A 27,824-nucleotide genomic window follows, 5' to 3' on the forward strand; every position below is an offset into this window, starting at 1 on the left:
TTCTGCTATCTTCTTAGCTAAGTCATCCCTGCCCAACAACGCAAGCACACACAGTGGTTTGCTGTTTTATCATCACATTTTTACATGGGGCATTCACTGGGTGTAGAGGCTGGCCGCAAATACGATGTCCCGCCGTAGCAAGGTAGCCGCTGTCTCCATCTTGGCACCCAGCACAGGCTCTCCTACTAGGCGGGCTGCCCCCCGCAGTGAGCGACACATCTCAGCCAGGCGCTGAATGCAGCGGACCACCAGGCCCTCGGGGGTCCCTGAGAGCCCTGCCAACTCGGAGAAGGGCTATGGGGAAAGTAGGGTGAGAACTGGATGTGCTCACCCTGGGCAGGCTCACCTCAGCCAGCCGTCTGTAAAATCCCAAACCTCAGGTACTCACCATGCCCCGGGCCCACTCATACACAACCTCGACTAGCCCAAAATTCAGCTCGCCCACAAATTCCTCCACCGTCTGGTTCAGGCCACAAGCCACCTGGACCTCACCAATCCGCTTGGCCACAGCCCGGACACGTTCTATTCCCTGCAGGGAAGAAGGAGAGATTAAGGCCTGCCTTCTTGCTCCAAGAGAGGGAAGGACCAGATTAAGGAGGTAGCCATTCCCATCCTCGGGGCACTTACAGGGCAGCAGGGGGTCACCTGGGGGACTACCTGAGGGTGGAGGTCAGGAATGCCACAGCCCTGGCAGGGAGAAAGGGGTGATATCCCCTACCTGCTTGAGGGTGTTTGGGAGCTGATCCCCAGCATCCCCAGGGCTCTGGCAGACCAGGCCAGAGAGCAAGGCAGCAATCTCCTCAGGCCGCAGGGTGCTTAGTGCATTGTCAAACATGAGCTCAGTGAGGAGCAACTCATGGCTGCTCATGGCACAAGCCACCCGCCCTGCCAGCTTCACGGTGCCCGCCTCGTCCACGTAACCCAGGGTTCGGAGCACCTGCAAGAAAAAGAGTGGGCAATGGACACCCTGCTATCCCCTAGCCCCCTGCCCCAACCACTGCCCCGCCCACCTCTACTCGCTGGTGGTACTCAGGAAGCAGCAGCAGTGACTGATCTGACAGTAGGAAGCGCAGCCGCTCCATCTCCTTCTGTATCTGCATTCGCTCTCGCAGCTTCAGGTACTGCAGAGAGCCACCCGTCAGCCTTCTCCTTGCCCCTTAGCAGGGGTGGACTGAAGACAAGGGCTGAGATGGGGGTGGTCGGTCTACAGGGAACCACAGAGGAAAAGCCCCTACTCCCAGCTCGGGAGTTAGCACCCAGGGTCCTACCTGGGCAGGAAAACGGGGGCTGTGTACACACTGAGCCCCCCGGATCAGCTCCTCCAGCTTCCGGGCCCGGAGCCCACCCTCTACAACTGACACATCTTTGAGCTGCAGGTCATTGACAGGGTCAAGGGTGGGGGGTCCAGCTGGGTGAGCCTGAGCCAGACGCAGTAGTTCCTGGACAGCAGTGGTCACAGCTGCAAGGGGAGGATCCTTCCTGAAGAGGGAGCAGATCTTAAGATCTGGGATGGCCGGGCGTGGTGGCTCAAGCCTGTAATCCCAGCACTTTGGGAGGCCGAGACGGGCGGATCACAAGGTCAGGAGATCAAGACCACCCTGGCTAACACAGTGAAACCCCGTCTCTACTAAAAATATACAAAAAAAAACTAGCCAGGCGAGGTGGCGGGCGCCTGTAGTCCCGGCTACTTGGGAGGCTGAGGCAGGAGAATGGCATAAACCCAGGAGGCGGAGCTTGCAGTGAGCTGAGATCAGGCTGCTGCACTCCAGCCTGGGTGAGAGAGCAAGACTCTGTCTCAACAAAAAAAAAAAAAAAGATCTGGGGTAAGATCTTCTCTCCCACAGAAGCCCCCCTCAGGCTGTGGGAGCCTTCTTACTACAACCCCCACTTCACAGTCTCCCTTAGGCTGGAGGAGCCTCCTCACTACAACCCCACCACTTCATGGTCTCCCTCAGGCTGGGGAAAACTCCCAGACCACTGCCCCTCCCCGCTTCTACATGCCCCTCTGGAGGAAAAGGGCCTCCCTAGCATCTCTGACTTGAATTTTGGCTGCTGCCTCTTGCTGAAGTCCTCCAAGATCTTCTCCCCATTCACCCGGAGCACTTTGGTGGTGATGGCAGCCATATCTCCTGGCTGGAGCTTGACCACGGTGTGGTCACAAGGCCCTGTGAAAAAGGGAGAGCAGGGCAGACCTTGCCGTGGCCCCAGGCATCCTGCTTATACTGCTGGCAGAAAACAGGCATCTGCCACACTCTCACCTTCAGGCAGGAACAGCTTGAATCCCACGAGGTCATCTGGATAGGGCACCTCTGGAGTGGCCGGCCCCCTGTTCTGTGGGTCCTGGGACAAGGGCTTATCACACAAGACCAGGGTTGTGAATACTCTGCTGGTGGAGTTCGAGGAGACCTGGGGGTGGTCAGAGAGGCCAGGAGAGCGGGGTGTGAGGAGTAGACATCAAAGGCAGGGACCAGATACCCACCCTTGGGCATGAATCAGGAAGCAACCATGCAGAGCTCACCAGTAGAGAGGGGCGACCCAAGTCAAGCGATCAGAGCAGACTTCTTGGGGTGGTGGGAGGAAGGAGTGAGCATGATGTGGTGATGGGAAGGGAGAGGGTGAAAAGGAGGGCAACAGGAAAATGAGGACCCTGTGGTGATGCAACCTGCCCTGGCCAAGTGGGGAAAATGGAGAGACGGCTTGCTCCCTCCCACCCTCTGGAGTCCAAATTCCCATCACCCTCACCTGTAGGATCACTCCCAGTGCGTTGCGATGCTCCTGATTCTTCACAACCACCACCCTTCCTGCTGAGAGAGACTTCAACCCGTTCACAGACTCCATGATGCGTCGCTGAAGAGCAGGGACGCACACAAAGCACAGATGGGAGGAGGCATCACAGGGACAGACACTTGGACTAAGTCTAATAGCACCTAGAGTGACACAATCTCCTCCTCCCTTCTCCTATCACCTCCTCAGCACTCACACTTGCTCACCTGAATCATGTGCTGGGTCTCTGTCAGTTCCTCCCCCCAACCGTAATATTCAGGCAGGTCGACCAGTTGGCCAGTCATGTCAGGCTCCTCCAAAGACCCCAGCCTCTTGGTCAGTTCGGCCAGGGCTTGTTCATGGGCCTTGGGTGGAAGCAGGCGGAAGCTGTGAAAGGGGAGTCTCCAGGCCCAGTCTGCCACACCCCCGACCCTCAACACACTGGCCCCTGGATGCCCACCTATTCCCAGCCTGGCTTTGTCCAACCTCCTGCTCCACATACTGGTTACCCAGGCTCCTTACCTTGCTGTCCTTGCGGGAGGGAAACTCGGAGAAGCTCCTCTTCATCATGTCCTCCACCCTGAGGGCATCCACCCGCAGCAAGTTGAGGATCATAGTGTACGTGAGGCGGAACTGGGACTGCAGCTGGGATGGCTTCCCCTGGAATCAGGTCAGAGAAGTCAGTGAGATCAGGGTGGGACCTACTGCACCCCAGCCAGTCTTCTGGACTGGGCCTACTCCCATCAGACCTGGTCCCAGCTCTGCAACCACGGGGCCTTTGATAAACCACTTGCTCACCTCTTCTGTAACATAAGGGAGCAAACTGAAATAAATAGACTCAAAGGCCCCATCTAGCTCCGTATTCACAGGGGAGAAAACTGGAAAAGATAGGCTTCAATCTCATCCTCGGATTCACTCACTCCTATCTCGGCTTCTCCCAGGCAAAACAAAAAAGTCAGAGGAAGCTGGGTGCTGTGGCTCACACCTATAGTCCCAGCACTTTGGGAAGCTGAGGCAGACAGATTGCTTGAGCTCAGGAGTTCAAGACCAACCTGGGCAACACAGCAAAACCTATCTCTACAAAAAATAGAAAAAAAAAAAAAAATTAGCCAGGCATGGTGCATGTGCCTGGAATCCCAGCTACTTGGGAGGCTGAGATGGGAGGATCACTTGAGCCTGGGAGGCAGAGGTTGCAGTGATCCAAAATTGTGCCACTGCACTCCAGCCTAGGTGACCCTGCCTCCAAAAAAAAAAAAAAAAAAAAAAAAAAAAAAAAAAAAAGGAAAAAGAACAAGTCAGAACAGAAGAGAGGAGAATGGAAGACAGAATCCAGCAAGGTCCTGGAGCTGGGGCCCTGCCCAGGATGCTGGGTCACTCACCATCATCATGCGGTGCAGGTCTGCCATCTCGGGCACTCGGCCCTTGCAGAGCAGGATAACGGTGCCTGTGGGGTCCAGGCCCCTCCGCCCTGCCCGGCCTGCCATCTGCACATACTCCCCAGGGAGCAGGTCCCGGAAGGTGGAGCCATCGTGCTTGCGCATGGAGTCAAATACTACTGTACGAGCCGGCATGTTTACTCCCATGGCAAAGGTCTCTGTGGCAAACAAGACCTGGGACAGAGGAGAACAGAAAGGATCAGCAAAAGCTCTACATACACACGCCCCCAGCCCTGGCCAAGCCCACCTTACTTTGTAGGCACAAGGCACCAGCCCAGTTGTTACTTATGGGATCTCATCGAACTCTCCAGGCAAATCTATGGGGTTGGTACTATTGTTTTCCTCATTTTACTTATGTAGCTACTTATTTCTATTTCTTTCCTTTTACCCCCATATCCCATTCCCATTCCTGACTGCAATCATTCCAATGTATCCAACAAATATTTTTATATAAATATGATCTTATAGAACATGTTTTCTTTTGTGAGCCTGTAGTTTATAATTCATATAAAAAGTGGTTATATATCTGATTTTTTGTGGCTTCTTTTTCTCCACCTAGTGTTTCGACATCTGTCCATGTTCCTGTGGTCACTGCTTCCAACTGCTGCAGAACACTCTACGAGTGCATCCCCCACACTAACTTTCCCTCTCTCCCAGTGAAGGGCACCCTGGTACTACCAACACCCTGCCACCACAAACAAAGGAAGGGTGTAAATGTTCTCTCTCAGACCACGGTGAGAATTTCTTGGTGATATATACCCAGGAATGAAATATAGGCTCAGAGTATGATATACCTTTTGTTTATTTGTTTGTTTTTGTTTTAAGATGGAGTCCCACTCTGTCGCCAGGCTGGAGTGCAATGGCGTGATCTCGGCTCACTGCAACCTCCATCTCCTGGGTTCAAGCAATTCTCCTGCCTCAGCCTCCCGAGTAGCTGGGACTACAGGCGCACGCCACCATGCCCAGCTAATTTTTGTATTTTAGTGGAGACAGGGTTTCACCACGTTGGCCAGGATGGTCTCAATCTCTTGACCTCGTGATCCACCCACCTCAGCCTCCCAAAGTGCTAGGATTACAGGTGTGAGCCACCATGCCTGGCCAATATAGTTATTTTGTCTAAATATTGCCAGGGTGCATTCCAAACTGGCTAGGCATCCTGTACAAGGATTCCCAGAACCCTGCAACTTCCTACAACTCTGGCAACACTGGGCATTAACTAGTTTCCTAAATTTTACCAGTCTAATAGCTATAAAGTCGTATCTTGTGAGTACTTCAATTTGTATATTTCTGATTACTAATAACTTTTCAAATGCTTGCTAGCTTCCTGGGTTTCTTTTCTGAGACCTACGTGTTCATATCTTATGCATCCCCATTTTAAGATGAGAAACCTGAAATTCAGGAAGGTGAAGTAATTTGTCCAGGATGATACTATGAATACATGGTGGACCTGGGATTCAAACCCAGGTAGTCTGGATCCAGAGCCCAGGTTCTTAACCACAGCACTGGCCTGCCTAAACCTCTGCCCCTCTGCCCTCTGGGCAGCCCCTAAGCAGGTAACAAGCACCAAGGAGTCCCTTTCCCACCACCACATGCACCTTGACCAGGCCACGGCTGAAGAGCATCTCCACAATCTCCTTGAGGATGGGCAGGATGCCGCTATGGTGCACACCCAGGCCACGATTCAGGAGCTCTGACATGTGCAGGACCTTTGGTGGGAGGAGGCCCATGGTCAGGGATGGAGTCTCAGAACACCCTATCCCTACCAGTCTGCTAAATGTGTACATGCATACACACATACACACACAGATGCACCTGGGGCAGCTGGCGATCAGAGCCACGGAGGCGAGCAAGGCAGCGCTGCAGGAAGAGGTGGATCTCACTCTTCTCTGAACTGGTGGTGAGGTCAAGGGAGGTGAGGCCTGAGGCCTGCTCATCACAGCGGCCCCGGGAGAAGGTGAACACCACCACAGGCAACTGGGCCCGTGTGCGGAGGGAGGCCAGGAGGGACAGGTACACTCCGCGGTCCTGGAGAAGGAAGGAGAAGGGGCAGAGGTTGAGTTCCTGAACCAATGAGAGGTGAGCTAGTGTTAACTGGGGCAGTGCTCAAAGCTCAAGTCAAAACCCCTGGGGAACAACGAAAAAAAAGATGGGAGGAAAAATGGGTGCTGGCAGGTACAAAACCCTCCCAGTTCTCACCTGTGCAGGACCCCCCTGATGTGTGGGCTGCTTGGCCCCAAAGGTCTGGGCGTGTTTGCTCATTCTCTCCTTCTTGGCCTCCACAGCTGCATAGTACCTGGGGCACAGGGAGGGGTAGCCGTCATGTCCAGCTAGGGACCCAGCCCTAACTCTTTCCCCCATCTCGGGGCTTACCCTTTTGTATGGAAGGCTCCTCGGGAGTCCAGCAACAAAAAGAGTTCCCCTGGGTCTTGGAGCTGTTCCCTGTGAAAAGATAGTGCTCCAGGGGCACGGGGCGGGTTACAGTGCTAATCACATAGATCTGACGACGCTTCAGTCGCCTGAAGGAAGGAGAGGGTAGCAAGTAAGAGATGGGAGTGTGGGAAGGAACCCACATCCCCACCCCCTTCCCTACCCCTCCAACTTTACCCAGTCTTTCCTGAGACCCAAAATGGAAGGCTATCCCCCAACATCCCATTCCATTTCAACATGCAAAGTAATCTAGACCCAAAGGGGATCCCACAGCCACCAGGTGGGACATGTTCCCCAGCGTCACCCCTAAGGCCTGACCACTCTCCTTGCTGTGGTAGACTTAGTCCTCCCACCCCAATCAAGGAGTACTGTAGCCCCCTTCAACCAGGCAACCCAGGACACACGTCTCACCCAATCCAGTCAGCAAACTCAAGGGCGTTGGGGACGGTGGCACTCAGAAGGATGATAGAAACGTGGTCAGGGAGCATGATGAGCACCTCCTCCCACACGACCCCACGCTGGGCACAGAGAGGGAAGAGAGATCACAGGAGGGCAGGGGCTGCCCTTCTGCCCCTAAAGAGGCAAGGGATTCCATATGGGGGTAAAGAAAGCAGGAAGGTGCCCTGAGTGTGTAGAATAAGGGAGGCGCTCAACTGGTCCCAAAGGAAAGGACTGCCGGCATCTGGGGAGCCCAAGGCCCTTACCTCGGCATCGTTGATATAGTGAACCTCATCAAAGATGACCCACTCCAGGTCCCGAATAACATCTGAGCCACTGTACAGCATGGAGCTGGGGAGAAGAGGCCAAGGATTGACTCCCCAGTGGCTCGTCTCCATCCCCTCTTCAGACAGCACACTCTCCACAACAGCCACATCTTCCCAGCCAAAACTCCCCTGTATTGAGTGTCTATCTCTCACCGAAGGATCTCTGTGGTCATGATGAGGCAGGAGGCCTCCGGGTGCAGTTGCACATCCCCAGTGAGCAACCCCACATCCCCAAACGTGTTTCGGAAGTCCCGGAACTTCTGGTTGCTCAGGGCCTTGATGGGCGAAGTGTAGATGGTGCTGGGGAAAGAACATGAAGTTAGCCAGTCCCTCTGCAGACTCATGGCCCACGCCTCCTCTCCCACATGGAGCTCTCACAGAAGCATGCCCCAGAAGCTTAGTTGCTCCTCTTCTTCACCCAAACTGCCCTTACATTCTCTTTCATGATATAACCCCAGAACAATTCTGTCCCCAACCCCTTCCTAAACTAACCCAGGTCGTTCTTCTAACCTTTCTCCCCACCATGCCTTTTCATTTCTCTCTAGGCTCTTGTCTCAGTCTCACCCCTGAACCTCTCACTTAAAGGACGAGTTAGAGAGGTGGGGGAAGAGATGAGATTTTCAAAGGCTGTAGGAGAAAATGGGGCTGGCTGGTGAAGGGGGAGGTTGGCGAAGGAACTCGTACCGTGTCATGTGTTTCTGGGCCAGGGCAATGGCATATTCAGCCACAACTGTTTTTCCTGCAGATGTGTGAGCTGCAACAAAGACAGAGTCATGCCGCTCCAAGTGCAGGATGGCCTGTTTCTGAAATACATCTGGCTCAAATGCCCACTATGGGAGAGAGAAATAGGCAGGAGCTGAAGAAAGGAGCAGAGCCTTCCTGCCTCCTGCTCATGGAGCACACAGGGCAGGGGGATGAAGACCAGAGCCAGCCGAGGCTAGGACTAAGGACCAAGACTGGCCTGGGATGGATCTGACCTCTGACGGATAGAGGAGACAAGGGGTCGGCTGGGAGTGTGACCCAGCAAGAGGTAGAGGAGCATGTGAAGATGGGGCCAAAGTACCTGGAAGGCTGGCTGGGGAATGAGGCGATAGAAATCACCAACGGGGGAGGTGGCATCCACAGGTATGGCCCACTGCTCCTGAGGTGGAGGCTCTGGGGCTTCTGGGGCGGATACAGCTGTGGACGCTTCCTGGAAGAGTCAGGGGTAGGGGTGATAAAGATACAACCAGAGGGCTCTCGATTACCACTCCTCCCAAAAGATGTCCCTTTCTTCCCCAGACCCATCCTAGCCAGCCCACATCCTGGTGGCAAGGCTCTTTCTTGCCTCCACTATGCAGAACCACCAACCTTCAACACTAGGTCCTCCAAACTGCTTGCTCGGGCCAGGGGAGTACTGCAGGGAGAGGCTGAAACAGCGTCCCTTCTGGAACCTCCTGGCTGTCCCACTGCCTCATTCTCATCCTCGTCACCCCCACCCAAATCCAGAGGCTCCAACAGATAGCTAAGGCTTAGCAGTCCAGGCGCTGGAGTTGGACGATCTGAGGAGCAAGGCAACAAGGTCAACCTCGTCATGCTGACATCTCTGTTCCTTAGGAGAAGGACATGATTTCTCCTACACCCCACTCAAAAACCAAAACGAACCTTTTGGTGCAAAGTCCATGCCTTTCTTGAAACCAGGTGGAATAGTAAGAAGATCTGTAGGACAGGGACATGGAATCAGGGTCACTGCACACTGGTGAACAAATTGTGTACGTTATATAAACCTAAAAGATACCATTTACAGGACAGATGCTGTAGATGGGGATGTTTGCTATGACACTTTCCCAACAGATGACAGTAAAGGTTGTTATGGACAGGATATCTTTTTCTAATTTTCTCAGAGGAATGGGAGGGCTAGCAGTAGCCCATTGATAGCCTGGGCTCTTCCTCCTCAGGGCTCAGACTCAGAGCCCTACCTTACCTTTCTCAAAGTCTATCTCCTCCTCAGCCTCCTCCCATGTGTTCAGATCTGTTATGGTGGGTTCATCCATCCCCCCTGGGAAGAGACACGACAGGAATTCATGCGATGAGGATAATACGAGATAGGTGGGGAACCCTTCCCTGGAGATTAAGGACACCCTCTTCTACCATCCCATCTCCACAAGAGTCACCTGGCCAGAAGGGATACTGAGTTGGATTTCCCCATAAGGACTGGGAGGCTGGCCCTGGAGGCCGGCGAAGAGACAAGGAGGTTGTGGCCGAGAGATTTGTGTTCTCCAGCAAGACCTAAAGCAAGAGATCAGAGCTCCAATGAGGCTGAGCTTGTCTCCGACCACCTCCCCTTCTCCCCAACTCTGTTTCTTCTGACCCCTGACCTCCTACCTCTTTGTAACCCAGTATCTGGCCTGTGGTTGGGTGTCTTTGGGCCTGTAGGTCAGATGGGACTGGGGCTCCCAGGACAGCCAAAAGAGACCAGGGATCCGTCTTCCTCTGCCATTTTCTGGAGAGAAAAAAAGTAACTTTTGGGTCTTTTTTCTTCCTCTGCCCCAGCTTCCTTCAGGAACCCATCACCCTAGTCTAAGCCCCTCCAGACTCCTCACCGGGCTGAGTGCTCCACACCATGCAGAGGCAGCCAGGCTGGGGATGACAGAAACAACTGTTCTGCTTCTTGCTGCAGATCTGGGGCACAGGGAGGGAGGCCATGGGGAAGCTGAAACAAGGGCAAGATGAGAGGCATTAGGTAAGGAAAGAGGGTAAAATGCAGACAAAAGAGGTGATGGGATTTGTGTTCAGATCAGAAATGGTAGATGTGTCAAACAGACTAGGACAATCAGGCTTGGCCAAAAACCACCCGCTACTGAATTACCTGGGGCAGATTTTGGATTTCAGAAACATGGAGGCTGGACCTAGGAATCTGCATTTTTAAAAAGCTCCCCTGCTAGTCATGAAGCACATGAAATCTGAGACTCACTGATTTTAGAAAAAGGGATCCCAGACCTAAGGATGAAGAGTTGGAGGCTCAAAACCTAGCATCTCAGTCACCAAGTGCCCTGGTGCTTGGAGACAGAAGGGAGCTCCATGGAGAAAGAGCAGTTCTTAAAGCAAAAACATCCCCAGGACTCTCTGCTGTCTTCACATGGACTGCAAGTACACTGGGCTGGAATCTGTCCAACACCCGTTCAGGCTGGGATGGACAGGAGTACAGGCACAGATGAACAAGGTTAAGCTAGAACCTACTGTGAGGAGGGTGAAGGAGGTTTAGACTCAATGAGGGTCAAAGGTTAGGGTCAAAAGTCACTCACGCTGCTCTCTGGAGCTCCAGGCAAGTTCAGCAGCTCCCAGCGACCCGTGCATCCGAGCTCCACGGCCCGAAGGGGTAGGTCCAGGGGATCTGGAGGAGGTAGCACTACGGGGAAAAGTCAAAAGTCAAGGGTCAAAGGTCATTCCATGTCTGCTACTCCGTTCCATTTCACTCCCCTCCCCCTCACCGAGTCGCTCTGTCTCCATCATTCTAGAGCCACAGCGGCTGCCGAGCAGCCCGGAAATGCTGCAAGTAGTCCCTGCGAGGTAAGCCCCGCCCCGGAACGGGCGGAAGTAGAGACAACTTCCGGCACGGCCCCGCCGAGAGCGTGAACTATCGCTGCGGAGGGGCAGACCTGGACCGGTGGAAGGCCGGGCGGAAGTGCGTGCCTGGGGCAGCCTTGGTTACCGCGTTTTCCGCCCTTCGTACGTCATCGTTGTGAGCCCGCTATCAGCGGCCAGCGCGGGCGCGGCCGGAGACCGTGGGGACCGCGGTTGCCGCCCCCTCAGGTAAGGCCCTCTACTCCTCACTTTTCGGCCCCTTTTTTCATAGCCCTTTCTCTCTTCTTCCTCTTTGAGTTGCTCTGAGGGCGCTACGCTGGCTCCACCGCCTTCTCTGCCGTTCGAACCCCGCCGCTGTCCTTACCCCAGCGAGGGTAGGGGGGTCGGGTGCCATCGTCTTGCCGACGGAGTGGGTGTTTGTCCCTCCCTGAGCCACATGGTTCCTCGAGGAGCTGGTGTCTGTGATCCCTGGAGACAGGAGGGAATGCTGGATGATCCCGACCAGCGGGAGCTTGGACAGCATCCTGGTTTAAGCAAGGAGTAGGGAAAGCCAAAGGCAAGAGTAGGCAGACCTGAAGGGGTGGAGTTGGGTACAGTGTGGACGGCGTGTGAACCCCGGGTGGTAACAGGGGAGAAAGATGTCTTGGGCCCTGCCCCTGAACCAGGAGCCACCATGTTGGTGATACCCCCCGGACTGAGCGAGGAAGAGGAGGCTCTGCAGAAGAAATTCAACAAACTCAAGAAAAAGGTGAGGGACTGTGTGTGGGCATGGCCTAACCTTTCACAGACTCTGCACTCTGAGAAGATCTGGGGTGAGTGTGAGCGAATGGGGAGGTTTTTCTGGTCCATATCTAGAGACATATCACCCACCTCACAGCGTAGCTTCGAGAGGTGGGCTTTCCCAAGCCCTGGTGTGGACCTTCTGTCTTTTCTATGCAATCGGCCATGGGATTGTCTTCCTTTCCAATGGCTCTTAGTACCACCTGGGAGCTGATGATCCCCAAGTTTGTTTTTCCAGTTCTATCCAATGTCATACTTCAGATATCCAAAGTTGAAGCTATCATCTTTCTATTCTTGATCTTCCAAATAAGATTGACTACACCAATTCTGCCACGTGTTTGGACTCAAAATCTCATCTCTGACTTATCCGCTATTTGCATAGTCAAGCATTTGCCAAGTCTTCTTGTTTCTTCTTTTGAAGCAATTTTTCCTGTTTATTCTTCATTGTGTATTCCCCCGAGCAGGGCTTTATTGACATTCACATGGGCCATTGTAATAGTCTCTCAACAAATTTCTCAGTCTTTTTTTTTTAACAGACTTCTTCACTCTTGGTCAAACGATCCATTGAAAACACAAAATTCTGCTCTCTCTGTTTCTCAAAAACCATAAATGGCTTCACATTGTCTATATAACAAAGCCCCAAAACCTTAGTTTGGCAGCCTTGTCTAGTAAAGTAGAACTATTCACTACTCCCAAAACATGCATTCCCAAAGCGTTCTTACCTCTGCATGTTTGCCATCCTGTCTTCTTTTTCTAAAATACCCTTCTCCTCTCTGTGTCGTGCAGAGATACGGGGGAGGGCCTAGTTTAGTAGCCATTAAACATCAGAAAATCTTACTAGCTTTCAGCTATGAATAATCTGCACCTCTTATCGTATTGCTAACTCACTCAATTTATTTTTATTTCTCAGACTATAAGCTTCTTGAGGGTAGGAACAATGCGTTAGCCTCCTGGATATCCCTGTTACAAAGTCATGTCTGGACCTCTTTCAATATGCGGGAAATAGATGGATGAAGCCTCCAGGAAAGGCACATAGACTTATACTTACTTGCAGCTTATATCCTAAGATTCTAGTCCATGATCAAATTCTTTGTCTTCAACCTCAAAAATGTAACACTCTGGAAAACCTCTGGGTTCCATGGTTTGGTTAGATTAGGAATTTCCAGCATCATACATGATCTAGGGGACCAGAAGCAAGAGGCAGAGCACATCAATGCACCATTCTGAGGGCATCAAGAAAGATGGTCCCTGGAGTGATGTGCCCAGGGGCCTTGGGAGAGGAACTGGCTAGGGGCTGGCCCTCACTGACCTCTCTTCTCTCACCCTTGTTCCCAGAAAAAGGCATTGCTGGCTCTGAAGAAGCAAAGTAGCAGCAGTACAACCAGCCAAGGCGGTGTCAAACGCTGTGAGTGACAGGGGAAATGGGGATGGACTGGAAGTGGGCAACGTGGGGCTGACTTTCATCATGGCCTGGTCAACATAATGCCTCTTCCCCTTATCACTCCAGCACTATCAGAGCAGCCTGTCGTGGACACAGCCACAGCAACAGAGCAGGCAAAGCAGCTGGTGAAGTCAGGAGCCATCAGTGCCATCAAGGCTGAGACCAAGAACTCAGGCTTCAAGCGTTCTCGGACCCTTGAGGGGAAGTTAAAGGTGAGCACAAACAGAAGGATTGTTTAGAGGGCATCCCTCCAAGTTGGGTTTGGGGAAAAATATGCATACTCAAGCACTGGCAAATTGCTGTACCATTCTGAGTTCGCCTCTCAAATATAAAATGAAAAAACTAGATGACTCCTGAATTCTCTATTTTACAAATTCTGTAGTTCTGATCCACCTTGGATTGGAGCTCTTGGAATATGTCGCTCTAAGGGATGGAAAGGGCAGAAAATGTTATCAGATTCAAGAGAGGTTCAAATAAACTGAATACATAAACATATCAAGTCACTTATAAAAAGTATCAGCCGGGCGTGGTGGCTCATGCCTATAATCCCAGCACTTTGCGAGACCAAGGTGGGCAGATCACTTGAGGTTAGGAGTTTGAGACCAACCTGGCCAACATGGTGAAACCCGTCTCTACTAAACATACAAAAATTCGCAGGGCATGGTGATACACGCCTATAGTCCCAGTTACTGAGGAGTCTGAGGCCAGAGAATCGCTTGAACCCAGGAGGCACAGGTTGCAGTGAGTGGAGATCACACAACTGCACTCCAGCCTGGGCGACAGAGCAAGACTCTGTCTCAAAACAAAACAAAAAAGCCGCAATGGCAGGTGTGGCAGTGGCTCATTCCTATAATTTCAGCACTTTAGGAGGCCGAGGTAGGAGGATTGCTTGAGCCCAGGAATTTGAGACCAGCCCTGGCAACATAGTGAAACCCTATCTCTACAAAAAAAAAAAAAAAAAAAATACAGAAATTAGCCAAGCATGGTAAAGCGCATCTCTAGTCTCAGCTACTAGGGAGGCTAAGGTGGAAGGATTGCTTGAGCCTGGGAGGTCAAGGCTGCAGCAAGCTATGATTGCACTATTGCACTCCAACCTGGACAACAGAGCAAGACCCTGTCTCAAAAAATAAAAACAAATAAATAAAACCACATAGTCAAATAAGAAATATAAATAGTATTAAAAGGAAAGACGAGATCAGAGGAAATCTAGAAGAGGGTGAGGGAAGAGGAACACCTCTGTTCCATGGTTGGGCAACCTCCTGCTCCACACTGAGGTAGGTCTCTCACCTCTCCAGGACCCCGAGAAGGGACCAGTCCCCACTTTCCAGCCGTTCCAGAGGAGCATATCTGCTGATGATGACCTGCAAGAGGTAAAGGCTCCTAATTTCTGTCCCTGAGGGGTTGGGAATGGAGGAACATGAGAAACTAACTTATTTTGGACCACATGTTAGCAACTAGGAATCATCTTAACTGTTCTTGGTCTCTTTTACAGTCATCTAGACGTCCCCAGAGGAAATCTCTGTATGAGAGGTTAGAGAGTAGAGATAAGACTGGGCCCACTTGGCGGGGTTGATTGCCTGAGTCCTTGGGAGGTTTGGGCTGTAGGAGCTGTGCTATTGAGGGAATATTGAGTCTCCACAGGGTCTGAGGGGAGAAGGTCAAACCCCCCTTTGATCTTCAGTCTGCTTCTCCCCAGCTTTGTGTCTTCTAGTGATCGACTTCGAGAACTAGGGCCAGATGGAGAAGAGGCAGAGGGCCCAGGGGCTGGTGATGGTCCCCCTCGAAGCTTTGACTGGGGCTATGAAGAACGCAGTGGTGCCCACTCCTCAGCCTCCCCTCCCCGGAGCCACAGCCGGGACCGCAGCCATGAGAGGAACCGGGACAGAGACCGAGATCGGGAGCGGGATCGGGAGCGGGATCGAGACCGGGATCGAGAGAGAGACCGAGAGCGGGACAGGGATCGGGATCGGGATCGGGATCGAGATCGGGACCGGGAACGGGACAGGGATCGGGAGCGGGAGCGGGATCGAGACCGAGACCGAGACCGAGAGGGTCCTTTCCGCAGTGAGTGATCTTGGCTGGAGGTCAAGGTGACCTTAACTGAGGTTTATGTGGGTCCTACTAAGTGTAGTGCGGGATGGACTATGTCTTGTGACTGTGATTCCTGCTCCCAAAGGGTCGGACTCTTTCCCTGAACGGCGAGCCCCTAGGAAAGGGAATACTCTCTATGTATACGGAGAAGACATGACGCCTACCCTTCTCCGTGGGGCCTTCTCTCCTTTTGGAAACATCATTGACCTCTCCATGGACCCACCCAGAAAGTAAGGATGACAACAGGGCATGATGAGAAGTCCTGGGCGAATCCTGGGGTGTGAGACTTGAGGGAGGAAGCTGCCTTCCCAGCAGCCACCTGTGATCACTGGGTTTCGTTGGGTCCAGAAGAGCCCCTTGGCTCTCCACTGACCCTGTTTTTTCTTATCCCAGCTGTGCCTTCGTCACCTATGAAAAGATGGAGTCAGCAGATCAGGCCGTTGCTGAGGTTGGAACTTCGCAAATCTGTTCTTCCCATCGCTTCTGCTGTTCTCATGTGTTCTCATCAAAATACTAGATGCCAGGAAGAAGTTGGTTCCTCTTGATAAAGAAAGTCTCTCCCTATTCACACAGAAAAACTTACATTCTCAGATTCTTTATTCAGTCTACTCCTAGGATAGCAACTCCTGGAATAGCTTCTTTGGTTTATCTGTAATGTTTTCCTCCCCATCCTCTGCCTCCCCTCTTCTGCTTTAGCTCAACGGGACCCAGGTGGAGTCTGTACAGCTCAAAGTCAACATAGCCCGGAAACAGCCCATGCTGGATGCCGCTACTGGCAAGTCTGTCTGGGGCTCCCTCGGTAAGAATGGGATTTTCTTTCCCATCCTCTCCCCTACAGCACACTCCTTTTGGTTCCCCCACACATCCTTGGGTTTCCTAGAGATTATCGAGGTCAGAGTGTGTGCAGAGGCTGTGGGAATGGGAAGGAAAATTTCAGATCCTCTGTTACTTAGAGGTAAAGAAAGGAGAGAAAAGGATTGAGAACAGCTTCCAAAGCAGCGACTGGAACAGGGAAGAAAATGGGAGCTGGAGTGAGATTGGTGAGAAAGATGAGTGTCTCATGGGGCTTGTTCATTTTGAGATGGAATAGAGTGAATTTAGTAAGTATTCAAAATCAGGGGTCTGGAACTCAGGTGTGAGGTAAGGAATGAAAACATAGATTAAGTCATCTGCATCACAGGGTGGCTGCCAAACAGTAGGATCATCAGGGATACTGATTTCGGAGAAAAAAAAAGACCCAGGACTAGACTTGAGGAATACTCAGGGACTATGTTAGGAAACAGGACTGTCCACCTCACGCCCCACATGTCTCCAGCTCTCCTGACATGTTAGGCTAACGTTGAGCCTAACGTTAGCAAAGGAGACAGGAGGAGGGGTCAGAGGGCTGGGAGCAGGACCAGAGGGGCCTGGGCCACTGAAGCGAAAGGACACATGCTTTGAGAAAGAGGGAGTAGCCAGCAGTGTCAAGGTACAGAGATCACAGGATGGGAAGTGGGTGGGAGAGATTCTCTCTAGCTCAAGGGTGGTGGGGATGGAATCTTTGGATGGGGTGAAGAGAGTAACATGTCTGGTGGAGGGAGGAAAAGAGGAAGGGGAAGAAACAGCTAGAGGCTTGAGAGACAATGGTGAGGGCCAAAGCTACACGCTGGATGAGTTCTGGTGGAGCTAGTAGCATTCCTTAGTATGAGTAACCCATTTACCTGAAAGTAGATTTTCCTGGGAAAGGAGTGAGCAGAAAGAAGGACTCAGAGCAACAGTGGCCTTTCGGGCAAAACAAAGGAACTAGAGTTGACTAGCATGTCAATAAAGGGCTACAGAGGTTTTCTAGTTTTTAGCTTCTGACATACTGACTATAAGTAGTGGGTTAATGTCATTTATATGTCTCAACAATGACATTTGGGATTTTTCTAAGAACAAAACATTCATCAAAATGTCCACTTACACTCTCCTTGGCCATGGGTTGGCACAAAGGAGCTAAGGAAAACAGGCCATCCTGGCCACCAGAGGGCAGCATGGAAACTGGGTTTCCAGGGGCCAGCAGCCAGGACTGAGGTGGTCAGGAGTCAGCCTCAGGGTCTGATGTATGATCTCCTTTAGACCTTAACTGTTCCTCTCCTCCCTCCCTAGCTGTCCAGAACAGCCCTAAGGGTTGCCACCGGGACAAGAGGACCCAGATTGTCTACAGTGATGACGTCTACAAGGAAAACCTTGTGGATGGCTTCTAGGGAACAGAGCTGGATTCCTTGTGCCTCATATGCCCCAATGCTGGTCTCAGTAAAACACTGAGGTGGAAGCTTACACATCTCCCTCAGCCTCTGGTTTTTCAGCACTTGGGATTGGGGTTAAGCCTTTAAAAACAGGTGTCAGGTTTGATCTCAGTGTAACAACATGGCCAGTGCCCGTTCCCCACTCCCTTGCCCCAAAAGGATCTGGAACACAAGTGTTGTCGCAGCTGTTTTAATTCAATCCCGCGCCCCTGTCCAGCAGGAAACCCCTTATAGAAAACCTAAATCCTCATCTTGGAGTTTCTCCTTCAGCCAGGGCAGCACTTGGAAGAGGTTGACGTGAAAGTCTCGGGCGTGAGCAGGTACCTGCTTTTGCCGCTTCTGGTTTTTGCAGACATCCACTACTCCCCAGCTGATTACACCGACCTGCAGAGGCAGTGGGGTGCCATGGATCGTTCAGTAGAATTCCTAATCCTGGAAGCATGACTGTTCCTAATTGTGTCTTAGCTGACCTAAAGGAATCAGGCTAGGGACCCAGCTCAGCCTCATTCTTGACACACACAGGCCAGACATGCAGTCCTAAGGTGAGGCAGGCTCTGCCCACCTCGAATTACTAGCCACATGCATTGAGCTTTCCTGCTTTGGGGCCCATGCTGAGCACTTGGCATCTCCCCAGATAGGAAAGGGAGGACTCACTTGAATGAAACGACTTCTCTTGTGAACTATCAAGGGGCCGCCAGAATCACCTGCAAGGAGAGGAGAAGCTGTAGGGAAAAGGACTCTTGGCCCTCGAGCACTTGCAGCACAACCGGAGAGCGTTCTCTCACCTCTGCAAGTATTGGGGTCAGCATAGGGACTCACTCCTCCAGTACAAAGGAACCGAGGGGTGACCACCTCCGAGATGTCCTTGACTTTGTCATAGCCTGGGGCATATTGAGCATCTCTCTCACAGCTGCCTTTCTGTAGGGGAGGTGGGAAGCATGGAGAAAGGTAATGAACAGAGGTGGCTTAGGAAGGATTAGGGCCTAGAGTGCCTCTTTAGGATGCCCATTTCTCACCTTATCCCCATTCTTGATGTAGACCTCCTTCCGAGTCAGCTTCTTCTCCTCCTCAGACACAAACAGAGCTTTGATATCCTGTGCAGGGAGCAGTTCTTCCTCTGGACAAATAGACTGCATCACTTCAGCTGCTCCCACCACTGTCATCTCCCTATTGACTTTGTCACTCAGCAGATGTCCCCTAAGCCCTTCCTAGTGCTAGGTTCTGGGCCAGGCATCATCTCTTCCTATTGCACCTCCCTCTCATGCCTCACTTGTCTCGGGATCTCATCCTTATTCTCTCCCCTAGTATGTCTTACTCTGTTGCTGGCAAGTGGTAGTTGGAGGAAGCCTCAAAGCTCGAGTTGTTCCCTCGGTGCAGGGGAGACAAATGGGCCTATAAAGGACAGGGAGAAAGAACAGCAAACTAGGCCTGCTCCTCACCCCAGTCCTCCAGCCTTTCCCAGCCTTTCCTCAGGGATCTGGATGCTCTCACCTGATAGTCTGGTCATAATTCAACTTTTTCTTGAGCTTGATCAGGGCAACGTCATAGTCATAAAATTCAGGAATTCCTGCTTCTTTTTTCCCACTAATGTTGTAGTTGGGGTGAAATAGGACTTTTTCTATCTCCAGGTCCCGCTTCTTCCCTCCTGAAGTAGGAGAATAGGTACCACCTCTTTGTGGGCAGCTTCTTGCCTCTGGCCCCATGTCATTCCTAACTTCAAGTCTTTCCCCATCCCCGACTGGTCTGGGGTGCAAAGGATGGGGCTGCATTGCAGATGAGTGGAGTGTGGGATCTGTAGAAAATGGAAGGTGTTGCCTGGAGGGTGCCCGGGACCTTCAGTTGCATCCTTACCCACGCTGACCTTGATCGAGTGTTCCTTGTCGTCCACAGTAAAACAATGTGCTGCTGTCAGCACAAAGTACTCAGACACCACAGCCCCCATACAGCTCTCATGTCCCTTCGAAGGGCGCTGGGAACAGAACAGTAGAAAGGGAAAACTCAACTTTCACAAACCACCATCTCTTACGGCCATTTTGCCCTTCCCCTACTCCCATTTCACCTTGACCTCACCTCCCCCAAGTCCTCACTACTGGGATTCTGTGCTTACAGTGACTGAGATCTTGGCCTGCCATGGTTGCTTGTGGTAATCAGTACCCTTCCTGTGTTCCCAAACCATGCCACAGAGACTCAGAGACTGGCTTTCATCTGGCAGAGAAGGAGAATGTGCTGAAAACTCAGAACACTTCATTCCCAAACGGCAGCAGCCTTTGGGTAGGAGTCTATGGGGAGCAGAGGCCCAAAAGGAGAAAAGGAAAGGCCACAGGTATTTGTTTCCTCGTGTTAGGAGAAAACTGCTATGGTGGAGTGAAAAGGGAAAGAACTTGGGATCAAGCTATCAGAGGCCTGGCTGTTTTCAAGCCCAACCCTGTTGCTAGTTTGCTGCCCCATGACCTCCTTTGGCTCTGTTTCCACATGTGTCAAATGTAGGACTATAGAAAGATCTCTGAAGTGCTTAGAGCTCTGTGATTCTAAGGTTAAGAAGCAAACAGTGCCAGGAAACAAGAATAGTGATACTGAGGTAGAGAAGGAGGAATGAAGAAGGCTTTCCAGGCAACTAGAGCTTCAGGGGTAGAGGAAGAATGAATGACTTCAGGGGAACCTGAGGAGAGTTGCGTTCTTTATTCCCTTGTATCTGCCTACCAATCATTTGGAAGAAAACGTCTTCCAGGTTTTCCATATCCTTGACTTTGAACACATGTTTCTCACTGTCTTTCTTGGAAGCCAAAGCATTGATGTTCACGTCATCCACCAAAGGTCCAACCCCAAACACATAGATATCTGAGGGAGAAAAAGGAAGGATGAGGGTCCAAACCCTGAGGAAGGAGGGTGCTGGGTCCTAGGCAGGTTACTCACCCAGATAATCCTCCCTCGGGTTTTTGCGATCCTTGCCGATGTATAACAAGTCCCGGATCTCATCAATGACAGTAATTGGGTCCCCGCCCATGTTGTGCAATCCTGCAGAAGAGACGAGACCATGAGGGTAGGAGATAAGATAAATTGGCTAGAGGCAGTGATACACGTGGCAGGGTAAGTTGAGGAAGGGTTAGAGGTAGTTGATCACAGGGCTTTAGGAAGAATTCCTTATAAAGGGTCACAGGAGAGATGAACAGCCAGCTATGAGTCACATTCAGGGCCCCAACCATGGGTATGGTGTTACAAGTGGACTTAAGGGCCGCATGCTGGTCTGAGAAGGTGGGGAGGCTGGGACAGGAGAGAGGTCCCTTCTGACCATCGGTCATGAGGATGATAACATGGCGGGTGCGGTTCCAGCCTTCAGGAGGGATGTCCTCTGGCCAACTCATCATGCTGTACACTGCCTGGAGGGCCCTCTTGGTGTTAGTCCCTGACTTCAACTTGTGGTCTGTGGAGAGGGAAGAGAGCATCACCTCACCTGGTCTTCCAAGCCATCTTTTAACCCCAGAGACCAATCTGCAGCTGAAGTCTAACATCTTTCAACTTTTTAAGTTAATCGTCATCACACGGACTTCCCTTTGACCACAAAGTGGCCCTTCCAGCCCTCAGCAGGTTCCCACGAACCTCCATTGCCCAATGACCCTGCTGTTCAACCTTTGACTACAAAGTGGTCCCCCTGTTGCCCTCAAGGTAGTCTCATGACCCCCTCCACACAACACTCCTGAACCTCCTGACCCCAAAGTGAACCTCCCACCATTCCCTAACCTCTGACCTTCATAATTGATTTCATTGAGCTTCTTCGTGACCCAGTCTGCATTACTGCTGTCTCCGTCAGACACTTTGACCCAAATTCTGGGGTATGTGGCATATGTCACTAGACCATATCTTGGCTTCACACCATAACTTGCCACCTGTGGGTGAGGAGAACAAGGTGCCATGGCATTGAAAGAATACTGTGATTGGGAGACTTCAGCAACGTTGCTGGGACAGGGAGGCTCTTAGGAAGAGGCTCAAGCACTGAGGTTCATGGAGGAATCAAGTACAAGGGAAGGAGGTCAGAATAGAACCTGGAGACTTTCCTGGGGCCCTGCGGTTCAGAGGGGCTGGAATGATCAGGGAGCTAGTCCTGGAAGATCAGCGAGATTCCATTCCCCCAAGTTCGGGGATAGGAGGACTCCACCTTCTCAATTAAGTTGACTAGACACTTTTTGGCTCCTGTGAAGTTGCCGGCCCCAATGCTGTCTGATCCATCTAGCACCAGGTAGATGTTCATGGAGCCTGAAGGGTCTAGGACGATCCTCCGCTTCTGTTGTTCCCCTGGGTGCCAGGAGAGTGACTCAGGCTCCAGCATGAACGATTCTCTTGTCCCTTCTCCGTTTTCCCCCAGTTCCCTGCCCTGCCTCCCCTCTCTGCCTTCAAACCTGGGCTGTGCCCATCCTCGGCATCAACTCCTTCTATGGTCTCCGTCAGGGAAGACAGGAAAGCTTCGGCCACCTCTTGAGGGGTGTCATACATGAAGGAGTCTGGGAGAGTCAGAAATAAGGTCAAATGTCTGGGAGTGTCAGGGACACAGTGACCAAAGAGACGGGGGATTGTGGGTTTCCAGGGTAGAAAAGGCTCAGAAGTGAGACAGTTCTAGAGGGAGGTTTAAAAGAAGTGAGGAAAGAGCAGGGTTGAGGTGGGGAGAGAAGACAGTAGGATGCAAGATCAGGATCTGACCTGGGGGTACAGGTCAAGGGTCACCTTGGCAGGAAGGCTCCGTCCCACTCCAAGAGCCACCTTCCTGACACGTTCGCCGCTGGGAGCCACGCAGGGTAAGCCCCCGGCTGCAGTGGTAGGTGACGCTGTCTTCAAGGCGGTACCGGCTGCCCACCTTCCTTGTGCCAATGGGGATGCCTGGGTTGGAGCAGTACCCCGCTGCAGAGGCATGAGACATGGAGGTAAGCGCTGAAGCCTGAGGCCCCGCGGGCAAGGTAGAGAGCAAGAGTTACAGTGTCCGGGGGCAAGTGCCCACTCCTCAGGCTAGGCGCTGTCAGGGACACAGCAATGTGGGGGGAGAGGATGCTTCTCACCTCCGTTGTCACAGATCGCTGTCTGCCCACTCCACCGGCCATTCACTTGGCAGGTGCGATTGGCAGAGCCCCGGAGAGTGTAACCGTCATAGCAGTGGAAAGAGATCTCATCACTCACATTGTAGTAGGGAGACCGGGGCCTGTATTCCCCGTTCTCGAAGTCCTGTGGTCTTGGACAGCGGATTGCTTTGAGAAGGGGGGACAAGTAGAAGTCATCAAGAGGGAAGGGCTGCCTCAGGTGTATCCCTCCTGGTCTCAGAGACCAGGTCACTGAGAAACAGAGCATTCCCAGTCCCGCAGAAGCTGCATCTTACCTACCCTTCAACCCATAGGGGTTTCCGCGGCTCCTCCCTCCCCATTGCTGAGTGTTCTCTTGACTTCCAGGGCTGCGTGGAAGCCCAGGGTAAATGCTTACTAAAGGTTAACTCCTCTTTTTTTTCCTTCCTTTCCCTCTACAACCCTAAAACTGCTCCTACTCCTGGTCAGCCCACCTTGTCACCCTGCCTAGTCTCATCCTAGTCCTGACCTTGCTGCCACCTGCCCTGTTTCTCCCTTAGGCCACTGCCCACACTCATTGCCCTCAAACCTCTGCACTCTGCCTTCTTGACAGTCTTTTGATCTTGAGTCTGCATGGTGCTCCAGGACCCCGTGGATCTGCAGGTACGTGTCTGCACAGGGTACGGGTAGAAGCCAGAAGGACACATGTACTCCAGTGCCTGGCCCTCTTGGAGAAGTCGGAAGGAGCCACCTTTGATCTCTACCCCCTCCAGAGAGCAGGATCCTTGAGGCCGGGCCAAAGACAATGGAGTGGTGGTCACACCTGAAGAGAAAGGCTGATGAAGCCTGGCCCCAAAAGGCCAAGGAGGGATGTTGGGGACAGCAGGAAGGGAAGGTTACCCTCACTTACCTCCAGACAAGAGGCCCAAGATGAAGGGCATCAGGCAGAGCTGGGGGCTGAGATTGCTCCCCATGGTGTTAGAAGGCAGGAGAGAAGCTGGGCCTGGGGCAGGATGGCGTGTCCTGGCTTGTTTTGCTTGTCTGCTTGGCTCAGTGTCCAAGCAGAAACTCCAGACCTAGACCTGGTCACATTCCCTTCCCCTGCCCCCCACCAGTTCCCAGCCTTTTATGCAATCTGTGTTCTGGCACCTGCAGCTTGCCCCGCCTGTCCTACCCACATCACTTTCCCGGAACATCCAAGCGGGAGGGCCCCGCTGAGCTGCCAGTCAAGGAAACAGAAACTAGAAGTCCCACCCTTTGCTGCCCAAGGTCCAGGACTCTCCCCTTCAGTACCTCCTCTCTGGCCTCAGCTCCTCCCCAACAAGCCCAGACCACCCACTTAGGGACCAGAAATAAGGATCCAGCTCACTCCCTGTTGCTTGTGTGTTATGGTGCAGAGTCCAGCCACTGTTTGTCCAGTGGGGTCTCTGACCTGCCTTCCTGTGGCTCTTGGAGTCATTCTGGCCTCCCCTTCCCCCCAGGCCAGCCCTACCTGGCCTCCAGATAGAGGCACAGACAGATGTGGAAACCACTGATTTTTATTAATTTCATAACTGGGAAATTCCATATGAAAGTGAAATGAGCATGAGTCAAGTCAAGCAGGGGAGGAATTTGGGGACATGCCAAGGAGTGGGAGATGGGGCAGCGAGGCAGTCCCGCTGGTAGGAGCCCTGAGGATTTCCCAGCTTGTGTGCGCTGCCTCTGGCATCCTAGAGACCCGGATTTACTCAACTAGGAGACAGCATGGGTCACAGGGTCTAAGGGTGAGCATTCAGAGGTAGAAGATGGGGGGGGGGGGGCAGATTCTAACAGGACAGCAGAGGGCTCAGTGGCCATGACTAAAGGGGTAAAAAATTCAGGACATCCCCCAGGTGCTGCCTCAGCCAGGGCTGCATGCGGAAGAGATTGATGTGAAAGTCTCGTGGCGGCGGGACCTTGCTACGAGGGGCCCTTTTGCGGGAGTTTTTGTCAGCAGAGCCAAGGCAGGGGTTGTAAAGACCCCAGCTCACCAGACCCACCTGGAGAAAAGGAGAGAACTGGCTGGGAGGCTGCCACAGCTCCAGCTGTAAGCCCCAACCTCCCTAGATCCCTCAAAGGCCTCCCTCATCCCCCCAACAAGGCTGACATCCTGTAACCCCTGGGTCCTGCAAGCTTCCACCTTCTCACCTGAAAAAACCTGAATCTCCGCTCAAGGAAAACTGCTCCCCCAGATTCTCCTGCCAGCAAAGGGTGATAGGAGACAGTGTCATAGAGGGCAGTGGACTGGTGTTCTGGCACGCATGCTGGCCACAGAGACACAGGTGGCCTTCCCCTTTGGGAATCCAGGCATGGTGAGGGACTCACCCTTGCAGGGACTCTCATCCTCCTGGGTCCCACTGCATAGAAACTGGTCTGTCACCACCTCCCTGACATCTGTCAAGTTGGGGAACATGGTTTTTTCTTGGGAGACGACCTCAGCACAGCTTGTCCACTGCGGTAGGGGTGGAACCAGAGAGAAGGGAAGAATAAGCAGACCTGACTGGGTGCAATGGCTCACACCTGTAATCCCAGCACTTTGGGAGGCTGAGGTGGGCGAATCACTTGAGGTCAGGAGTTCAAGACCATCCTGGCCAACATAGCGGAATCCCGTCTCTACTAAAAATACAAAAATTAGCTGGGTGTGGTGGCGAGCACCTGTAATCCCAGCTACTTGGGAGGCTGAGGTAGGAGAATCACTTGAATCCGGGAGGCAGAAGTCGCAGTGAGCCAAAATCATGCCACTGCACTCCAGTGTGGGACACAGAGCAAGACTCCATCTCAACAACATCAAAAGAATAAGCAGACTCAGGGACACCTAGCAGGTTTGTGAGACTTGGGAGGAGGGGTGACCCATGTCAGAGAGAGAAAGCAGCCAGAGCTGGAGAAGGAAGAGAGAGATTCTGCGAGCTGTCACAGGGGGATCCCAGCATCCCCAACCTGAGACCCTCACCTCCACTCCCATCTTAAGGTTAATGTTCAGTTTACTCCCATTCAAGGCGACAAAATGAGCAGGAACACTCTGTTTGTTCAGCAGTTCATTCTCTATAGTCAAGAGAAGGGGATATTGGTGCTGATCCTTTTACCAGAATCAAGATTCCTGGCTTGGGGACTGCAGCCTAGTCCTTGTTATCACCTCTAAACCCCGGCCCCAGGTCTCAAGCACCATAAGTCCCAGCACTCACCATGGTCCCTACAGGTGCTGCCTTGAGGTCTCCGCAGAGCCAGATTGGCCTCCATGGTGCAGGGAAGGCAGATGGGCCTGGGGAGAAGAGCAAGGGTCACACCAGCCTGTCCCCAGTATCTCTTCCAGGGCTCTCCGGAGCACTGTCCCCTGGAGGGCACCCTCCCATCCCAGACTCCAGGCACCTGGCATGGGTGGACATCTTTACTTTCTGGGCCAGCTTCAGCAGGGCGATGTCATCACCATAGAACTCCAGGATTCCCTGGTTCTTTTTGGCAAAGACATCAAATCCTGGGGAAATCACCGCCTTCTCAATAAGGAATTCTTTGCCCCACTGGGATTTGGGGTCTCCTGGAAATGATATGCCAGATTAGGCTAGACCAGGGCTCCTGCAGGGGCCAGAGGCTAAGTCAGGTGGTGGGATCTGTGGCTTCAGGATCGGGAGCCTGGTGCATCCCCTGCCTTACCCACGTTGACCCTCCATAGGGAGTGGTCCTTGCCATCGCGGAAGCAGTGAGCTGCTGTCAGGACCCATTGGTCGGAGATGAGGGCCCCCCGGCAGGTCTCTTGGCTCTTGGGCTACAGGGGGAACAGGTGATCTTCAGGGATTGCAGTATCTCTGGCCCATGGCCACTTTCACCTCTGGAATCCAAGCCCCGCCCCTCCTTCCTGGTACCTTAATAGTGACATGCCAGGGTGCCCTCTCTTGGTCAGAGGCGTTTGCTGACATGTTCCCCACCCCGCAGATGGTGTCTGTGAGCTTGGAGACATCTGTGGGTGTGAGGATCAGATGAGGAAGGAAGCAAATGAAGGGCACTGTGTCTAGGTTCCCAACATGGGCTTCTGACGGGCCCTCACCATCCTCCCCACACCAGGGAGGGCAAAGCTCACTCACCCAGCATATGTTCAAAGACCTGGTGCAGAGCCTTTGTGTCCTGCAGAATGAAGGCATGCCTCTCGCCATCCTTCTTGGACCCCAGCTCATTCAATTCTCTCCAGTCCACATCCAGCTTGCCCACCCCAATGGCATAGATGTCTGTTGGGGAAGAAGGAAATCACCAGAATCCTGTGGCTTTGGGGCTACCCCATGAGACAGGAGGCTGTCATCTGAAACTCACTGTGTCCAACCAAGACCTACATAAGCTGGACCCCTGCGTCCTCCCCACTGCTACCTGTCTGCCCTCATTTCCTGCCACTCCCTGCCCTTCACTCTCCTGTAGCACACAGCCTCTTGGAAGTTTATCAAATCCTTAGGCGTAGTCACACCTCAGGCCCTTGGTCCCAGCTATGCTTCTGCCTAGTTCACTCCTTCCCGAGACTTCCACATAGCTCACTTTCGTACCTTTTTAAGTCTTGGCTCAAATGTCACCTTCTCAGTGAGGCCTTCCCTGGTCTTCCTGTCTAAAATTGCAATGCCCCAGACAAACTTTCATCCTCACTTTGGGAGGTAAGGTGGGAGGATCCCTTGAAGCCAGAAGTGTGAGACCAGCCTGGGCAACATGACAAGACCTCTTAGCTTGTGTCACCTACTACCTGCTGGGTTCTATGGTTTTCTTATCCTGTTTATTGCCTATAATGGTAGAATTGTGTCCACCAGAAAGATGTGTTCAAGTCCTAACCCTTAGTATCTATGACCTTATTTGGAAAAAGGGTATTTGCAGATGTAATCAAGTTAAGATTAAGTCATACTGGATTAGGGTGAGCTCTAGTCCAATGACTGGGGTCCTTATAAGAAGAGGTAAGCCAGGCCAGGCGCAGTGGCTCACGCCTGTAATCCCAGCACTTTGGGAGGCCGAGGTGGGCGGATCACGAGGTCAGGAGATCAAGACCATCTTGCATAACACGGTGAAACCCTGTCTCCACTAAAAATAATAATAATAAAAATAAGAAGAAGTAAGCCGGGGCCAGGCTGGTGGCTCACACCTGCAATCACCAGGAGGCGGTGGTTGCTGAGAGCCGAGATCAATCGTGCCATTGCACTCCAGCCTGGGCAACAAGAGCGAAACTTCATCTAAGAAGAAAAAGGAGAAGAAGGAGGGGGAGGGGGGGA

The 27,824-nt window shown here is 52.5% G+C and overlaps 4 protein-coding genes across 5 annotated transcripts in view; 1 reads left to right on the plus strand and 3 right to left on the minus strand.

Annotated features, from left to right (window-relative positions):
• Positions 1 to 57: 57 nt before the first annotated feature.
• SKIC2 (SKI2 subunit of superkiller complex) lies at positions 58 to 10,965 on the minus strand. The gene is given in 29 exon segments (XM_017859563.1): positions 58 to 294; positions 389 to 529; positions 719 to 937; positions 1,011 to 1,121; positions 1,269 to 1,479; positions 2,039 to 2,165; positions 2,259 to 2,406; positions 2,743 to 2,847; positions 2,991 to 3,128; positions 3,286 to 3,423; positions 4,143 to 4,373; positions 5,795 to 5,905; positions 6,012 to 6,224; positions 6,396 to 6,492; positions 6,570 to 6,621; positions 6,624 to 6,715; positions 7,038 to 7,144; positions 7,331 to 7,415; positions 7,544 to 7,690; positions 8,075 to 8,220; positions 8,454 to 8,582; positions 8,741 to 8,931; positions 9,035 to 9,088; positions 9,354 to 9,428; positions 9,544 to 9,658; positions 9,755 to 9,872; positions 9,973 to 10,082; positions 10,675 to 10,778; positions 10,861 to 10,965. Coding segments are annotated over 29 exon segments (3,738 nt in total). The 5' UTR covers positions 10,883 to 10,965; the 3' UTR covers positions 58 to 93.
• A 4-nt stretch (positions 10,966 to 10,969) lies between these two features.
• NELFE (negative elongation factor complex member E) lies at positions 10,970 to 17,568 on the plus strand. Its single transcript, XM_017859571.1, has 11 exons — positions 10,970 to 11,182; positions 11,620 to 11,702; positions 13,070 to 13,139; positions 13,242 to 13,387; positions 14,471 to 14,545; positions 14,668 to 14,705; positions 14,872 to 15,239; positions 15,352 to 15,496; positions 15,660 to 15,714; positions 15,963 to 16,065; positions 17,394 to 17,568. Exons 2-11 carry the CDS (start codon positions 11,628 to 11,630, stop codon positions 17,489 to 17,491), a joined length of 1,173 nt encoding a protein of 390 aa, XP_017715060.1. The 5' UTR covers positions 10,970 to 11,182; positions 11,620 to 11,627; the 3' UTR covers positions 17,492 to 17,568.
• A 139-nt stretch (positions 17,569 to 17,707) lies between these two features.
• CFB (complement factor B) lies at positions 17,708 to 23,825 on the minus strand. The gene is made up of 18 exons (XM_017859564.1): positions 23,486 to 23,825; positions 23,165 to 23,398; positions 22,579 to 22,764; positions 22,250 to 22,423; positions 21,928 to 22,029; positions 21,687 to 21,823; positions 21,279 to 21,417; positions 20,823 to 20,954; positions 20,447 to 20,548; positions 20,234 to 20,371; positions 19,641 to 19,738; positions 19,385 to 19,502; positions 19,025 to 19,178; positions 18,849 to 18,925; positions 18,550 to 18,650; positions 18,319 to 18,451; positions 18,188 to 18,237; positions 17,708 to 17,917 (listed from the first exon to the last, which is right to left on the minus strand). The coding sequence occupies exons 1-18, from the start codon at positions 23,547 to 23,549 to the stop codon at positions 17,762 to 17,764; spliced, it is 2,295 nt and encodes a 764-aa protein (XP_017715053.1). The 5' UTR covers positions 23,550 to 23,825; the 3' UTR covers positions 17,708 to 17,761.
• Positions 23,826 to 24,095: 270 nt separating this feature from the next.
• C2 (complement C2) overlaps positions 24,096 to 27,824 on the minus strand; it is a 19,265-nt gene continuing 15,536 nt past the window's right edge. For both annotated transcript variants that reach the window (XM_017859565.1, XM_017859567.1), the window contains 9 exons: positions 26,670 to 26,810; positions 26,451 to 26,545; positions 26,242 to 26,353; positions 25,960 to 26,125; positions 25,776 to 25,852; positions 25,544 to 25,635; positions 24,919 to 25,045; positions 24,742 to 24,791; positions 24,096 to 24,593 (listed from right to left, as the gene is read on the minus strand). In XM_017859565.1, the coding sequence (XP_017715054.1) occupies positions 24,414 to 24,593; positions 24,742 to 24,791; positions 24,919 to 25,045; positions 25,544 to 25,635; positions 25,776 to 25,852; positions 25,960 to 26,125; positions 26,242 to 26,353; positions 26,451 to 26,545; positions 26,670 to 26,810 (1,040 nt within the window). In that variant the 3' untranslated portion in view covers positions 24,096 to 24,413. The remainder of the gene's footprint in view (positions 24,594 to 24,741; positions 24,792 to 24,918; positions 25,046 to 25,543; positions 25,636 to 25,775; positions 25,853 to 25,959; positions 26,126 to 26,241; positions 26,354 to 26,450; positions 26,546 to 26,669; positions 26,811 to 27,824) is intronic.

Source organism: Rhinopithecus bieti, unplaced genomic scaffold, assembly GCF_001698545.2.
Source record: "Rhinopithecus bieti isolate Rb0 unplaced genomic scaffold, ASM169854v2 scaffold_51440, whole genome shotgun sequence".
Taxonomy (NCBI): Eukaryota; Metazoa; Chordata; class Mammalia; order Primates; family Cercopithecidae; genus Rhinopithecus; species Rhinopithecus bieti.

What these genes read in the sequence shown, in the direction of transcription:
- NELFE (XM_017859571.1), top strand. Translation starts at nt 11,628, where the DNA reads ATGTTGGTGATACCCCCCGGACTGAGCGAGGAAGAGGAGGCTCTGCAG. An exon ending in TCAACAAACTCAAGAAAAAG is followed by an intron (nt 11,703 to 13,069) that starts GTGAGGGACTGT and finishes CCTTGTTCCCAG; the next exon opens with AAAAAGGCATTGCTGGCTCT. An exon ending in GTCTGTCTGGGGCTCCCTCG is followed by an intron (nt 16,066 to 17,393) that starts GTAAGAATGGGA and finishes CTCCCTCCCTAG; the next exon opens with CTGTCCAGAACAGCCCTAAG.
- CFB (XM_017859564.1), bottom strand. Translation starts at nt 23,549, where the DNA reads ATGGGGAGCAATCTCAGCCCCCAGCTCTGCCTGATGCCCTTCATCTTG. An exon ending in TATCATCCTCATGACCGATG is followed by an intron (nt 20,549 to 20,822) that starts GTCAGAAGGGAC and finishes TCTCTTCTGCAG; the next exon opens with GATTGCACAACATGGGCGGG. An exon ending in CGTTTTCTTCCAAATGATTG is followed by an intron (nt 19,739 to 20,233) that starts GTAGGCAGATAC and finishes CTTCTCTGCCAG; the next exon opens with ATGAAAGCCAGTCTCTGAGT.